This window comes from Mauremys reevesii, linkage group 1, assembly GCF_016161935.1.
Source record: "Mauremys reevesii isolate NIE-2019 linkage group 1, ASM1616193v1, whole genome shotgun sequence".
Taxonomy (NCBI): domain Eukaryota; kingdom Metazoa; phylum Chordata; order Testudines; family Geoemydidae; genus Mauremys; species Mauremys reevesii.
Window position 1 is genome coordinate 125,407,214 of NC_052623.1, and position 17,403 is coordinate 125,424,616.

Sequence of the window (17,403 nt, forward strand, 5' to 3'; positions counted from 1 at the left end):
ATTGGGAGGGAACTTGCAGCAGAGCTCCGTATGAGAACACAAGTGACACAAGCAGTACATTGATAGAATTACAGAACTACCCCCTCGCCCCCAAGAGTAACCCTAATAAATGAGCATACCCCAAAGTAATGGACAAATCTAGTAACAGCTGGAATAAACATAAAATAATCACTGATGAAGTTTGCAGATGACACAAAGATTGGGGGAGTGATAAATAATGAAGAGGACAGGTCACTTATATAGAGTGATCTGGATCATTTGGTAAGCTGGGCACAAGCAAACAAAATATGCATTTTAATACAGCCATAAGTAAATCTATACATCTTGGAACAAAGAATGTAGGCCCTAGGTACAGGATGAGGGACTCTATCCCGGGAAGCTTTAGCTGTAATGCTATAGCCAAAAGAGCTAAGGTGATCCTTGGGTACATAAACAGGGGAGTCTCAAGTAGGAGTAGGAAGGTTGTAGTTCCTCTGTATTTGGCACTGGTGTGACTACTGTTAGAATATTGTGTCCAGTTTTGGTGTCCACGATTCAAGAAGACTGGTGATCAATTGGAGAGAGTTCGAAGAGCCAGAAGAATGATTAAAGGATTGAAAACATGCCATATAGTGATAGACTCAAGGAGCTCAGACTGTTTAGCTTAACAAAAAAAGAAAGTTGAGGGCTGACTTGATCATAGTCTATAATTGCCTACATGAGGAACAAATATTTGATCATGGGCTCTTCAATCTAACAACAAAGGTATAATAAGATCCAGTGGCTGAAAGCTGATGCTTGACCAAAATTGGACTAAAACTAAGTTGTAAATTTTTAACAGTGAGGGTAATTAAACATTGGAACAACTTACAAAGGGTTGTGACACATTCCCCATCTCTGGGGATTTTACAATCAAGATTGGATGTTTTTCTAAAAGATCTGGTCTACTTCAAACAGGAATTATTTTGGCAAAGTTCTATGGTCTGAGTTCTGTAGAAAGTCAGTCTAGAGGATCGCAGTGGTCCCTTCTGCCCATACAATTTATGAATCTATGATCAGGAATTCATAAGCTCATTTTATAATATAATACAAAAAATGATTAACTGCTTCTCCTGTAAAATAGGACACTGGAACTTGGGGCACAATGATAAAGTTCAATCAAAAAGACAGAGCGTGGTGGGAGTTATGTATTGCTAAGTTTTACATGTGGCATAAACAATCTCCATAATGACACATGCTACTGTGTTATAATAAAGAAATTAAAATCTGAGATTAGTAGCCAGAAAACAGTCTACAAATGATCCCATTGTCTTTTGCTAATGGTTTATTATCTAGAACTTCTTATCCACACTACTTAGATTAAAATTTATTTCTCACTGACTATTTTGCTCCTTTAAAAAATGCCACATGGAAATAGGCTTATAACTGGATACTCTGATAGTAGAAATATACAATACATACCTAAAACAGAGACATCTCCTGACTTAGTCCCCAGTCCTGCAATTTGATCCACACAGCAGACCCTTACACCCACACATTTCCCCATGAGTTAATGGGGCTGTGTAAAAGAGCAGGAATCCATCAGGAACTGCTGGATCGCAGCCATTTTCATTGTAAGGAATTAGGATACCTCCTCCACACAATGAGATCCTCCTGCTTTAAACAGTAGATATTTCTATTTAGAAATAGAGGTCCAGATCCTCAGCTAGTGTAAATGGTGTAAACTCCAGTCTAGTGTGGGGCCACTTCTACTCCCATGCAGGTGGACAGGAAGTGGAAAAAGCCTTGGTTCCAGCACCACAATGCATCAGCCAGCTCCGCTGAGCAGGTGTGAAGGGGAAAGTAATCTGCACTGTCTTACTTCCCATCCTGGAGAACAAGGGAAGCAAGGGCTGAATTGTAACTCAAAGTGCTACATGCTGCTCCTTACTCAGGGCACACAGTAAAACCATCATCTACCCCTAAGTGAGTAACTAACACACAAGGAAACTGAAAGGGAAAGGGACAGCAGCAAGTGCAACCAAAAGAAGGGTAAAAGCGATGTAAGAAGGTATAGCTACTTCATCTTACAACCTCATACTGGTTACATTAGCTCTGATAACCCTACCCCTTCCTCTCCCTCAACATGTAACATCCTCACTTACTGCTGTGTAAGCTGCAGCGTTTAAGTCACCTTTGAATTTCACTCTAGCTTCATGCAACTGCCAAGAAAGAACGAGCAACGTGTTGAAACTGGAAATCTTTCTTCAGAACAAAACAGTATTGTTCATGACAATAAAAATGTGGAAAAAGTAAGAGAAACACAAGTATAGAAAAGAGCAACAGAAAAACGACAACCTTGGTGAAATCAGAAGACCCCACTCCCTAATGAGGTTATGGGTCTAATTAGAATGAAAGAGGTACGAACTATAAAACAAATAAGAGCATAAAGAAACAAAGGTGGAAAATTTCAGAGAGAAAAATTTTAGAGAGGAGAAAAGTTAGAAAATCATCATGAAGGATGATGTGGACTAGGCAGCAATAACTACGTGTGAAATTCATGCCAGTATGGAGGTCTAGTACAAGGACCTCTGCACCACTAAAACCCCCATACAATGGCTGTCTTAGTGGTTGGTCTCACACATACAGCACTGAAGGTTCATTTAGGGTCAACACAGGTGGTCTGGGAGTGAGCTCTGGGAAGGAGCACTGCTCCACGTTTATGCAGATTCATTGACCCTGGTGCCCCTCTTCTTGCGGCCTGTGGCAAACAGGACATTTACATTGGCCCAAAAACTAGCAGCAGCAGTTTAGGTGTATCCCTCCCTACCCACTGGCTAGCCCTGAGCAACTGTGGCATGGACCACTTATTTGGGGGCGGGGGGAATCAGCATGCTGAACTTTAAACCCTGGAATCAGTTTGCACTTAGAGGGTTATCTTCACAATCGCATGGGCTAGGAACTTAGGGCCAGATCCTAAGCTGTAATGAACTCAGCTTACATTCAGCACAGGTGAAGAGACAGCAGAGCAGGGGTGAAGGTGTCTGACAAGCACTTCCCCATTCCCACAGTTCTGGGCCAAAACACACACACCCACCCTAACTAAGAGAAGCTGGTAGACATAAAATATAATTAGAGAGAAAGAATACACCATTTTAATTTCAGCTTCATCCACAACGTAAGGGGAAATAAACAGATAATACAAATAGAGAAAAACATTTTCATACTTCAAAGACACTATGAAAAGTGAATAGTAAACAACAAATCAATAGCCATGAGGAAAAAACACTGACAGTGTCCTTTCCAGTGACTACAAAACACTAGCAACATGGAAAGATCCCTCTCACATACAGGTTTCAGAAAAGAAAAGTATAGCCTGCCTCAAGTATAACTGTAACTACTGTCAAGTATTCAAGCGTCTCTTCCAGCATTTATTTTCAACACATTCACAGTGCAGCTGGGAATGTTGTTATTAATTAAGAGACAAACTGTTCTCGAGACAGAAAATTGTATTCTTAACCCTTTGGCAGCTGCTGAGAGCTAAGCATACAGGTTTGGGCTGCAGGGGAGAGGGATGTACCATTTGTTATGCTTTTGACTGATGGAGAGAAGCCTCCTTTTTATGAGCCAGGTCCTGACAACTGAGATCATACTTCATAATCACTGATATTACGAACACACAGTGTCTGGCTGTTTCCATGGGAACCCAGAAAATTGACTGACATGGTCAGTGGAAAACTCTCCACCTCACAAGTAATGCAAATGCTGCAAAGTCATTCGGAAGTCTGTGGCAGGAATTTTCAGGACTGAACCACGCTTTCTCATGGAAAAGCTAATGGGTAGGGCATAGGAGGCAGGGCTCAACCGCAGTCATGCAGAGCCTGGGGGACCAAATGGGAACCTCTGGTGCCCACAGCACCCTATCATTATGCCCTCGCCCTAATGTGAGTGAATGAACTATTCTGGTTTGGTAGTGTTTTACATCTACGTTGCAGAGGTAGCGGAGAATCAGGCCTAGTGCGCTCCCTCCTTCAACATCTCATTCTAATTGCTTTGGGGGAAAAGGATTATCTTTCCCTGTCCTCTCCACTGCCCTCTCACGGCTATAAGGAGGGATAAGGAGGAGGGAGAGGTCCAGTAGCTCCCATTTGTTTGTTGAGAGCTCCTCATACTATGCTGCATGTATTACAGGATTGCCAACTTTCCAATTTCTCACTACAGCAGGAGTCCTGGAACCTCCCCCTGCCCCTGATCCACCTCTTCCCCCTGAGGCCCCGCCCCCAGTTCCGCCCCTTTCCTCCAAGGCCCCACTCACTCCCTTCCCACTCTTGCCCCCGACCTGGGCTCCCTCTGCTCGGAAGGGGACTAGTCATCTGCCACTCATGGAGCCAGGGCTAGGGGCTGCAGCCTGACATGGAGCCCACCTGCCTGCCCGCCCACAGGATGCAAATAGGAGACAGCCCCGGGTTGAGTAGGGGCTGGCGCGGGTTGATGACTCGCATCTCCACCCCCTTCACCTACTTGCCCCTAAGGCAGGGAAAAAAGAGAAGGGCTTGTCCCTCCCACTTTCAAAAGTGATGAGGCAATAGCTCCCTGTCCCTCCCCCTGTTCAGGCACCCCTGCACTACAGCTATGGTCAAAATTGCCTGGGCTGCTCAGCTCCCCACAACGATCCTCTTCCACCCAGCACCCAGCAAGGGGCCAGGCCTGACTCTCTTTCCTTAGCTTCGGCTCCTCCAGGCCTGTGGCAGCAGCCAAGCCAGCCCCACTCGGGGGCAGGGGCAAAGTGGAACCTAAAGCACCTCCAGCCAGGGGGCAGGGCGGCCCCTCCTCCCCATGCTCCCCACTCCTGCCCAGCAGGTGCTGCTCTGCCCTGGGCTCCGGGCTCAATCCTGGAGGGATGACACCACTGGGCCCAATCCTGTGCCAGCCCATTTTTGCACCTCCCCACATCAGGTCTGCGCCTGTGGCAGCTGCCCTCTTTTCCCGCCCTAGATATGGCCCTGGAAAATTGCGGTAACTGGAGTTTTGGTGTCCAGTCAATACTTCTGACCATAGACTGTACAGGTTCCCTTAAAACTGGACTTTCTGGTCCAAAACCAAACACCTGGCAACCCTAATGTATTAGGCAGACTGAGGAGCACTGTACACGCTGTTCCTAAGACCAGGCAGAGTGGACATCTTCCAAAGCCCACTGAAGTCATGGGGAGTCTTTCCATTGGTTTCAATGGACTTTGGATCAGGCCTGTGAGAGAAGCTCAAGACTCTCCTCTCAGAACATGCTCCTATCTAGCTGAGTTTCTACACTTATGCACCATCAGACATACTGTGGAGCACACTCCTGCAAAGTCTTTCCTAGACCCAAGGTAAAGTTACACTGTTCTTTCCTTTAAATAATAGGAAAGGGCAAGATTTTGTTCTGGAAATTGCAATGCAAAAAATAGCAAGTTTTCAAATCTCAGTACACCAAAGCAAAGAATTTGCTGCTAAAAGAAGCTTCTCCTTAAACATATTGACAAAACCAGAGGGAGGAAATCAGACCACAAGTTCTGCTGTTAGCTGACAAACACTGCTAAATTAATCACTAGCGATAGTAGGCTCCTAATTATTTAGTCTGACATTGAAAAGAGATTAATCATTCCACACAGTGCAATACATTTCTCTTCCCTATAAGAGAACAAATATATTTTAAACACCAGTCAATATAATGCTTCACATGTTGTCTGTTAAGCAGCTGCATTACATACCAGTAAAATAGGGATTTCTATGACAATGGAAAATAATGAAAATTTTCACTTCTATGGAAAGGAACCAGATAGAATTGGAGAAGGGGTGAATTTGCAAGCAAGAATGTCAACAGTTTTGAATAGGACTCCTTGAAAATGACACCAGATAAAACACATTTACAGCAAAACTGCTTCAGAAAAAGTTAGAATGTTTCAGCAGATCAGTTATATCTAAGGCCTCACAGAAGTCACAGAGGTGGCTTATTAAAAGAAGCACAGAAATACAAGAGAGCCAAGTATGCTTTTCTGAATAATAATTGTAAAGTAAATAAAACTTTAAGCAGGACTTATTGGGGGATAAGCCCTGGGGTAGAGAGACAGAAGATACGGTAATTAATCAGGCAAGAATCCAGTGACAAATGCAGGCCTGTTATTCTTTAGTTATACATTTTGAAACATCTACAAAACCTTTTTCAGAGCACACCTAATTTGACTCAATAGAGAATATTCGTCCTTACATCAAGTCATATGTACTAGAATAATTATTGGTTTGGGGAACTGTGTGATTTTTTAAATATATATTTGCATAATGTAGCCACAATCTATCATGTTATCAAAGTAAAAACTTGGGAACTTTTTTTTAAATAGTTAAGTAAATGCTAAACATATTCTTCCATCCATATTCATAAAATCTATTTAATGACTGTGACTGTGTTGAAAAAATGACACTGCCCCACCCTACAGCAATTGTTTAAATCAACTGTTGCTCCTTTGATATATCTCATACCTATCTCTCTATCATGAATGAGCCACAGTGGTTTCACTTACACCATAGGAAAACTAAACAATTCCGTTGGCAAGATTACCCAGTATAAAAGCAGTTTGATCAATTGACATGTTAAGAGTTGAGGAAGGAAGTGCCATCTTGACAGCTCACATCTCTAAGTGGGCTCCAGACAGTTTTTAATGACCACTTTAAGAATGTCACTAAATCAGCAAATAACCTGTTGACTCTTTAAAAGCTTGCACCATTAAGATGTCAAAAAAAGTTTAGCAATGAAGGCATTTTTTTTATATACTGTGTTGTTTTCTCTTTGGCTATTTGTACGGAGTAATTTCCCTTTATCCAGTAATGCCCACGGTGCCCAAAATGCACAAAGGTGTTGGAGCTGCCAACTGCTGACCAGATATTACAGAAGATATAACCAATCAGAGAATTCCCCATCCAGTAGCTGGACTGTAAATGTACCGTGCACATCACTGCAGCTGAGACTCAAACCAGAATCCCCTTGTAAGCCAAAGGAAGAAACAATTGATCAAAAAGGAGGCATCCCCTAGAAAGAAACAATAAGAACTGGGCTGGACTTATCCCAGCTGGAAATCATTCCTTGTGTACCATACACACACACTGCTTGTATCAGAGGGGTAGCCGTGTTAATCTGGATCTGTAAAAGCAGCAAAGAGTCCTGTGGCACCTTATAGACTAACAGATGTTTTGGAGCATGAGCTTTCGTGGGTGAATACCTACTTCATCGGCTGCATGTCACTCCGCTTGATTCATCTCTGTAGGTGCAATTTGCCTTCCAGCACATCACGCAAGGGTAGCTGTGCCACTGGAAGCATTTGCCTAAAGTGAGAGAAAGGAAGTGGTATCACCCCTTCCCTTCATGGAGTGTTCTGCTAGGCAAGGCATCTTTAAGTTCAGTAACAGCCAGGCAGTTAGAAAGCAGGGCGGATGAATGACTGTCATTCTGAAGGCCAGGGATTTGGATGACCAAGCCTGAGATTTTCAGAACTGGAGCCTAGACTGGATCTGAGTTAGTTATGATTTGGTTTTGTCATGGCACTATGTTGATAGAATAAATGTCCAGCAGGGATCTAGATATCAGCTGCTACCTTTGCTTGAAGCTTACCATATCACAAGATTCTTACCTGCCATGGCAAGGTTCTCTTTTCTCCCTGATGTGAAGGCATGCTTAAACTGCTTATTTAGGAGGCCATCAAGGTTTGGATAAAGAACTGGAATAAGGTGAGGCTGACCTCTCCAAAGAGTGACTCCACTGAGGGAGGCTGAGAAGATGGTGTTGAATTCATGGATCTGAACCTGGTCTAATCAGAGTCTGAGTAAGAGGCCTAAATTGACCTTCATTCTTCTTCTGCCCTGTTTGAACCAAGAGAAGAACTTTCAATGAGCACAGTACAAAAAAAAGCCCACGGTGGAGGGCTGCAAAGTTGGAAAGAAAATGCAGTTGCAGCTTTTTTCCTCCACCTACTCCTTCAGCAAAGAAAAATTTAGAGCTCTGGGAAAAGCAGATGCCTTGAGCTGAAGCAGAGCAAGAACTGGGAAAGGGAGGAAGGAGGTGACACATTTTAGAAGCAGGTGGTGCCAACAGTCCAGCTGTTGACAACTGCCAACAATTTACAAGTGTGTAAGAGGAAGCAGTGTAGATTGGCAGTAGTCCAAATCCAAAACACACATTTCTATGCATCAGATTCAGATAACCTGTCAAGAGAAGTTATTCCCAAATGCTACAGGGCACACTGAAAAATGAATCTGCTTTAAGAAAATATTTTCAGTAACCTTTTAATGCATGGCTACATATTTAACATCATAACACACCCAAGAAGGGTAACTTTTAAATGCCAGCATCGTCTCTCCTCTGAATTGCTAAAAGCTTTTAGTTTAACTAAATCTGCTATCATCTTGAATTTATGATAAATTAACATTGATATTCCTCAAAAATATATGATTTTTTCAAAGAATCACACTTCTCAAAGCTAGGAAAGTCATCATGGAATTAATTTTTAATCATTTTACATCTGATGATTCTCTGGCATTGATGAAAGCTCAGATACTAAGCTGATGGGCACTAGTACAAAACAGAAAGAAACACAGATTTGTGGAACAACTGAACGTTGTGAACATCTTCTAAAATATGCTGGTCTTCAATCATTAAGAAATTGGTAAAACATTATTCTCGAGTCTCAAACAGGATTAGGAATTAATAATCATGTTAAACCAAACAGACTTAGGGTCCCTCACACAATTGTATACCCTGACAAAATGACAGCTTAGTGAATTTCTAGCTTCTGTTCAAAACATTTTTTAAAAGAAAGAAGCAGAAGAAGAAACGACAGACTAATGAAGCTGAAAAGGTTAGGAAAAGGACATCAAGAAAAGAAGAAAAGACAGGCAAAGAAATTGCATGTGAATAAGGAAGGAGAAAGAATAAGGAAAGAGGAATTTTAAAAATTAGGATTTTCTAGTTGTGCTAGCATGAATGAAGAGCAAAGCTAAGCAGTCAATATTTAAAGGCTTTCAAGTACATTTGCTACCACAATGGGAAAAGCAGTACTTTGAGGCCATATTGTGGCCTCAGTTACAGCACCACAAATATCAATGGAAGTCAGTGTAATTACTCTGGATTTCCACTGTTGCAACTGAAAGTAGAATCTGGCCCTTGGTATTTGAATAGATCTTTCCAATAACTCAAATTGCAGCAGTGCATTTTGAGGAGTGTGACAATCTGAAGGTTGTCAAGAGGGTCTTGCAATGATATTTTCACTGGGGTTCTCCTATTTCCATCCCAACATCATATAAGGCACAACTCAACATAAGAAAGAGCGGCAGACTCTACTGAGTTTCAGGGCTCCATCCTGTCAGGTGTGGTCTCCTCCCATTTCCCAGGGAACTCAGCGAGAGCCGAGGGCACTGCACACTTCACTGGGTTGGGGTCTTCGTTACAAAGGATAAAGGCCAACAACTCTAATGTTTATTTGCACTTTCTGGGCCTAATAAATAAGTCCACCTATTAACAGGTGCTTTCAAAACACATGTTGTGCCCAGGCATTGAGATTTCAAATGGTTTTCTCCACAGTGATCCAGAATAGTGGGGTTTCTCAGGCATACATTGGAGAAGACAAACTCTTAAGAGGATAGAGTGTCTTTTTTTTAAGTCATAAAGGGCTAGATGAGCCATTTAGGCACATCCCTGCACTGTGCATGGTGCAAAGCCATGAAACCTCAGAAGTATCACCAAAGGCCTTTTGCCTCACTGAGAAAATCAACCCTGGGAGTTCTTCTAACACACAGGAGAGCATGCAGAGCTACTTCCCTTAAAGAAGATAAGTCTGCACACACACACCCATGAAGCCAAACAGTTCTGCTGACTGGTATGTAGGAAGGGCATAGCCATGGTTAGCTCTTACATGCATCACCATAGCTGGAAGGAGGCTTCTTACCGCTCTCCTTCCCTACTGCACTCACACATCATAGGCAGTGAGACGCTAGCCTTAAGGTATACACTTCCAAGTGCGCCAGAGCTGGCCTTTCCTTTTGACAGGTGCAGTTTGTAGCTACGTTTTAGCATTTTAAAAATAAATTGCAGGCATACAGCAGATTACTTGTCACCCTAATGATCTGATTTGCAACTGCAATCAGGTCCTTAAGAAGTGCAAAATTTATACCTACATTTCAGTTGCAAGACATACAAACTTGGTGAAAATATTACTGGTGTTAATGGCACCGACAAAATAGAGGCCACTCTTTTGAAATGTTACTCACATAGTTTCTTAAGCATGTATACAAGCTCAAAGGCTGACTGCATTAGAATCAGGATAATGTGAGCACTAGACTTCCTCATATATTACAGGAAGCCTACAAAATACTAGGACAGAATTATTCCAACAGAACTTGGAATATTAAATTATTTAATATACAAAGACATTTAATGAGCTGACAACATTCATTTTATTTTCAGACTTACATACTCATCTCATTTCTATCGCATGTCAACTGCCCAAGCCTGAGAGATAAACAGGAATAATTTATTAAATAAATCTAAAAATGAACCCAAAATAGAAACTGTTGTTCTTTCTATAATTTTCAGTTTAGAATTGCTGCCCTGTGTATTCAGGTTCATGGATTTGGACAGAGTATTATTTATACCCGCTGTCTTTGTCCCCTAGGAGATCACCTAGAAACGCGTTTCTGAGTTCAAAGTGTAATTATTGTATAGAGTCAAAAAAAAATTAGTCACACAGATGACAGTCTTATAGAAAACATGTCAACAATATAGACAGATTCCTTGGTTTTAAAGGATGGCTGGCTTTTTTAATTAGAGTAGGAAGTGAAGCAGAGGGTGGAGGCTGGCAGGAAAAGTCCAACTCTTCCCTCACATCCTTATCAAAAGAAAAAAACACAATAATTCAACACCATGCATTTCATATAGTATCATTCACGGGGCGGGATACAAAAACACAACTAAAAAATAGCTGTAATTGCAACATTTCTTTAGTTTACTTTTAAAAATTGTAACATTAGTTGCTACAGTTCCTTGTGGCCATATTCCTTCTCCCTCCCTCCACATGGCACTACAATCTGTGGTCACCATTCACTATATAGTATCCCAATTAAACTGTGAGTTAGTTGGGGCTGGTGACCTTTTCTTTTGTTATTGTAAAACACCATGAACAACGATGTTATTACTGTAGCATTAGAAAAATGTGAACTCAACAGCCTTAGGCCATATTTGCTAAAGATGCTGGCTTTCAGAGTTATTAAACTATAACTTAGCCAATGTGCTTCAAGGCATATTCCCATAGGTGCTGGAACTAGGGGTGTCGCAGCAGCCCCTGGCTTGAAGTAGTTTCCTTCATATCCAGAGTTTACAGTTTGGCTCAATGGCTCTCAGCACCCCGACTCTACAAATTGTTCCAGCACCTCTGCATATTCCTTCTGCTTTTAAAGGCCCCAGCAGGGAGCAGTGACAGAAAAACCACAGTCTAGGAAGGCGTCATCTAACCTATGTTAATACACTTAGCTATTCAACACAGGTTCCTGATGCAGCGTCAACAGAAGATGAATTTGAAACACAAGATCAGAATACATAAACTCAATTGACTAGGATCTAAAAAACAACAAGGATAACAAATTATAGAAACTGATGAACATCTTAAGATTTTAGTTTGTTTGTTTGTTGTACATTCACTAGAGTTAGGCCAGGGGTCGGCAGCCTCTGGTACACAGCTCGCCAGGGTAAGCACCCTGGCGGGCCAGGCCAGTTTGTTTACCTGCCACATCTGCAGGTTCGGCCAATCGCGGCTTCCACTGGCCATGATTCGCCGTCCCAGGCCAATGGGGGTGGCGAGAAGCCACGGCCAGCACATCCCTCAGCCTGCACCGCTTCCTGCTGCCCCCATTGGCCTGGGACGGTGAACTGCGGCCAGTGGGAGCTGCGATCAGCCGAATCTGCGGACGCGGCAGGTAAACACACCGGCCCAGCCCGCCAGGGTGCTTACCCTGGCGAGCCATGTGCCAGAGGTTGCCAACCCCTGAGTTAGGCACTCCCCACAGTGTCACTTGTCCAGAAAGTAGATAGACAAAAGGGAGAAGAATTCTAACACTAGTTCAGCTTTCTTTTACTTACGACTCTTCTTGAATAATCTCAGACAATTCCCTGTGTAACAACAAGTTCCTACACACCCAGAAGTCAACCATAATAAAAACTATAGTCCAGGGTTTGAAGGGGAAAATCCCCTTCTCAATAGGTAGATGATTTTGCCTTAGCAATGTAGTATCCATCCATCCATTCTATTCAGCACATTTCATGATATCAATCAGGCATTTCTTTGCCCCCAGTTACAAGATGCTAGATTCTCTCAACACAGACATGGACTATGTTCCCCTAAGCCTTGTACAGAACTACACTTTAGTTACCCTCTAGTCTCATAAAAACTGGTTTTTGTTCCATCTTGCTCTTGAAATGACAGACTTTTTGACATTCCCCTGCAAGAATATATACATGAAGTGTGATTTATATTGAGGACAACCCTCCCATATCTAAGTTTGACCTGGATTCACACTTCCCAATCAGTAAGCCTGGGATATCATTAAAGTCTGGAAAAAGCAGACATGCACTTCTCAGATTTTTTAATGGGACTTTCCCCCAAACAAATAATTATTGATGATTTACAGTAAAATTACCATTCATAGGGACTCTGCTCAATCTCCACAGAGACGACAAGCCTCTCTTGTGCAACAGGCAAGTTGTGGCTTTCTGATTCCAGTGAGGTTACAAATTTAAAAGAACTCACTCAATGCTGCAATGAGGACTTGTCTAGATGAACAGTTTGTATGCGGCAGGCTGGGGTGTAAATCTAAAGCACATCAGCCTGCCACACACTCACTGTCCATGTGGACCCTGCTACCGCACGCTAAAAGTTGCCTAGTTCACTTTAATCTACTCCAGTTAATATGTGGCAGGCTACTGCACTGTAGATTTGCCATGGAGCTTGCTATGCATTAACTATTTGCCTAGCAAGCCTCAACCTTCCAGCCACACCCGGATAAGGGTCATAAAAAAGGCTAAGTTATGATTCCTGGAGGAAGACACTGACTCCAGGGAAAAGGCATAAAGTCCTCTAAAGAGAAACATTAGAAATGGAGAAGAAGGGATTTCCTTAAGTTTCATCTTGGAATATAAAGATACCATATTGAATAAGATAGTTAAGTCAAAATGGCAGGGAATCATGTGGAAAAAAGCCCAGTCATGTACAATTGCTAGTAATTATTATTAGGGCTCTTGATTAATCACAGTTAACTCATGCGATTAACTCAAAAAAATTGTGATTTTAAAAATTAATCGTGATTTATTACATATTTTGGATATTTTTCTACATTTTCATATATATTGTATTCTGTGTTGTAATTGAAATGAAAGTCTGTTATTTTTATTACAAATATTTGTATTGTAAAAATGATAAACAAAAGAAATAGTATTTTTCAATTCACCTCACACAAGTACTGTAGTGCAATCTCTTTGTCATGAAAGCACAACTTACAAATGTAGATTTTTTGTTACATAACTGAACTCAAAAACAAAACAGTGTAAAACTTCAGAGCCTACAAGTCCACTCAGTCCTACTTCTTGTTCAGCCAATCGCTAAGACAAACAACTTTGTTTACATTTACAGAAGATAATGCTGCCCTTTTCTTATTTCCAATGTCACTAGAAAGTGAAAACAGGCATTTGCATGGCACTTTTGTAACCAGCATTGCAAGGTATTTATGTGCCAGATATGCAGTACACCAGGGGTTGGCAACCTCTGGCACATAGCTCACCAGGGTAAGCACCCCGGCGGGCCGAGTCGGTTTGTTTATGTGACGCATCTGCAGCTTCGGCCAGTCGCGGCTCCAACTGGCTGCGGTTCACTGCTGCAGGCCAATGGGCTGGTGGGAAGCGGTGCGGGCCAAGGGATGTGCTGGCCGCCACTTCCCGCCGCCCCCATTGGCCTGGAGCAGTGAACCATGGCCAGTGGGAGCCGCAATCAGCCGAACCTGCAGACGTGGTAGGTAAAAAAACTGGCCCAGCCCACCACGGTGCTTAACATGGCGAGCTGCATGCCAGAGGTTGCCGACCCCTGTACTAGACATTCGTATGCCCTTTCATGCTTCAGTCACCATTTCAGAGGACATGCTTCCATACTGATGAAACTCATTAAAAAATAATATGTTAATTAAATTTGTGACTTAACTCCTTGGGGTAGAATTGTATGTCCCTATGATGGGGCTGGGACTCACCACCGCAGCGCCTCCTGCTGGTTGCCTCTGGGAATTAGCTCAGTCCAGTGGAGCGCCCTCTCCCAGTGGTGTCCCATCCGTTGTCTCGCCCTCAGTTGGCGTGTGGACCTGTGTTGCTCCCAACTTGCAGCGTCCTCTTCGAGCCACTGCCCTCCCGCAGTGCCCCTTAGTCCATCCTCGCCCCCTTCTGGGGGAGGGGGACAAATCAGCTGTCTCTCTGTGCCCCAGCCAATGTGGGCAACTGCACCCCCAAAGTCACACCCCTCTTGGCAGGGGATTGGTGCTGCCCCAGACAGCCACTCCTGTCGGCCAGGTGTAAAGGAAGGGGGGGACCCTGGCCTGCCCACTACTCTGGGTCCCAACCCAGGGACCCTCTAGTGTCAGCCATCCTTTCCTCCTTCTCTCCTTCTGTCCACGTCCCTGGGCCACTTCCCCTTCGACTCCTCACACTGGCTAGGCCCTTCCCCTCAGAGCCTGCAGCCTGGCAGAGACAGGGCTGGAGTTCCCTTCTGCTCCCCCCGGGCCTGTCCAGGATTGCACTGTCCTAGGTGCTAGTCTCCTGCTCTGGAGACAGATCTTCCCCCATGAAGGTCTGGGACCGACTGCCTGCTCCCTCCCTGAGCAGCCTTTTTATAGGGGTGAGCCTGGCCCTGATTGGCTGCCTCCAATCTGGGCCCTGATTGGCTCCCAATAAGCCCCTTTGTTATTGGCTGTCCATCTGCACAGGCCCAGTGGCCTGCTGCGGCCTAACTTCTCAGGGAGTGGGGCAGCCGCCCCGCTACAGTCCCTTTCTTTGTTTTACCCACATTGCGCCATATATTTCATGTTATAGCAGTCTCGGATGATGACCCAGAACATGTTGTTCATTTTAAGAACACTTTCACTGCAGATTTCAGAAAATGCAAAGAAGTTACCAATGTGAGATTTCTAAAGACAGCTACAGGCTCGACCCAACGCTTAAGAATCTAAAGTGCCTTCCAAAATCTGAGAGGGATGAGGTGTGGACCATGCTTTCAGAAGTCTTAAATGAGCAACATTCCGATATGGAAATTACAGAACCCAAAACCACCAAAAAAGAAAATCAATCTTCTGCTGGTGGCATCTGACTCAGATAATTAAAATGAACATGCATTGGTCCGCACTGCTTTGGATTGTTATGGAGCAGAACTCATCATCAGCATGGACGCATGTCCCTTGGAATGGTGGTGGAAGCAGGAAGGGACATATGAATCTTTAGCGCAGGGGTGGGCACCTATGGCATGCATGCCGAAGGCGACAGGCGAGCTGATTTTCAGTGGCACTCTCACTGCCCTGGTCCTGGCCACCGGTCCAGGGGCCTCTGCATTTTAATTTTAAATGAAGCTTCTTAAACATTTTTAAAAACCTTATTTACTTTACATACAACAATAGTTTAGTAATATATTATAGAAAGAGACCTTCTAAAAATGTTAAAATGTATTACTGGCACGCGAAACCTTAAATTAGAGTGAATAAATGAAGACTCGGCACACCGCTTCTGAAAGGTTGCCAACCCCTGCTTTAGCGCATCTGGCACATAAATATCTTGCGACACCAGCTACAACATTGCCATGAGAACACCTGTTCTCACTTTCAGGTGACGTTGTAAACAAGAAGCCGGCAGCATTATCTCCTGAAAACGTAAACAAACTTGTTTGTCTGAGTGATTGGCTGAACAAGAAGGAGAACTGAGTGGACTTGCAGGCTCTAAAATTTTACATTGTTTTATTTTTGAATGCATTTTTTGTACATAATTCTACATTTGTAAGTTCAACTTTCATGATAAAGAGATTGCACTACAGTACTTGTATTAGGTGAATTGAAAAATACTATTTATTTTTTTTACAGTGCAAAAACTTGTAATCTAAATATAAAGTGAGCACTGTACACTTTGTAGTCTGTGTTTGTAATTGAAATCAATATATTTGAAAATGTAGAAAACATCCAAAAATATTTAAATAAATGGTATTCTATTATTGTTTAATGGTGTGATTAATCGTGTGTACATTAATAGTAGTTTAGTCAAACAAGGCCTATCCAGGGAATATCTGCTGACCCCCTGCTCATGCCGGGGCAGGGAGACCAAGTGAGATGCACCACAGTTAAAAATGTCAGAGGTTTGCTGCTGACTAAGCAAGGGGATTCCGTGACAAGAGATCTGCAGAAATGTATGACAGTGCAAACAAAAGAACAGAAAGACACTGAATGGAGCAGCAGATTCTCACACTGCAACACATTACAGCAGCCTGCAGATTGGGGTTATGTTGAGAAGAAGCAGAATTAGTACTAAAAATCTCTTCTATTGGGCCCATCATGAAAGAGGCACATTAGGGCACAGTAGTAGCTTGGACAGAGTGGTTTAGTGGAATATATATTTTACAAGAACAAATATCATACCATAATTTTATATTTAAAAAGAAAAAGAAAAACTTTCTAGGCAATACAGTGCCTGAACAACCTAGTTAGTCTATAAGAAAACCAGCATTTCATAGTGTTTTGAAAGCATTTTAAACAGGCATTGTATCAAAAGACTGGACCCTTAGTATGTGTTGAATCAGACAGTTACACCGTTACCTGGTTGTAAACTCCTAAGCATCAAAAAGGTTCAATGATCTTAAATCAACAACTCCCTCAGAAGGAAGTATAAATGTATTTCATATTGCCTTCCGAAAACAGAGCACAAATTAGGCCACTGTTTAGCAACAAAGTGTATCCGTCCCAGCTCGATCACATAAAACAATCAGTTCAACCTAGTTCAGAGATGAACAATAACACTGGACCGACACAGTTGGGCAGGACATTGTTTTCCCAGCCTGCACAAATCTGAGTCCTGGGGCCAAATCCCTGATCTGCCTAATCAAGTTCTGGGTTTCCCAAATCAGCCAGAGCAAGGACTTAAACCCAGGCCTCCCACATCACAGTTGAGTAACACTGGGTATTCTATGGTGCGTATCTGTCAATCACTCCTGCTGGAGCTGTTCCACTTTGTATCAATAATTAAATATTCATTGGCCCATTGAGCAAGACAGACTCTATAGCCCAGTGGTTATGGCACTCATCTGGGATGTGAGAGACCTGAGTTCAAGGGACTGATTTGGAGATCTCAGAACCCATTCAGAA

At 42.9% G+C, this 17,403-nt stretch overlaps 1 protein-coding gene across 6 annotated transcripts in view; it reads right to left on the reverse strand.

Annotated features, from left to right (window-relative positions):
* Positions 1-17,403, reverse strand: part of OCA2 (OCA2 melanosomal transmembrane protein) — a 290,480-nt gene that overhangs the window by 249,581 nt on the left and 23,496 nt on the right. For 4 of the 6 annotated variants that reach the window (XM_039499788.1, XM_039499735.1, XM_039499828.1 and 1 more), the window contains exon 1: positions 14,266-14,869. The exons of 1 other annotated variant lie outside the window; for it this stretch is intronic. In XM_039499788.1, the coding sequence (XP_039355722.1) occupies positions 14,266-14,342 (77 nt within the window). In that variant the 5' untranslated portion in view covers positions 14,343-14,869. Of the gene's footprint in view, positions 1-1,440; positions 1,490-14,265; positions 14,870-17,403 lie in introns of those variants that run through there. One more of the 6 variants, XM_039499971.1, reaches the window with a different exon arrangement.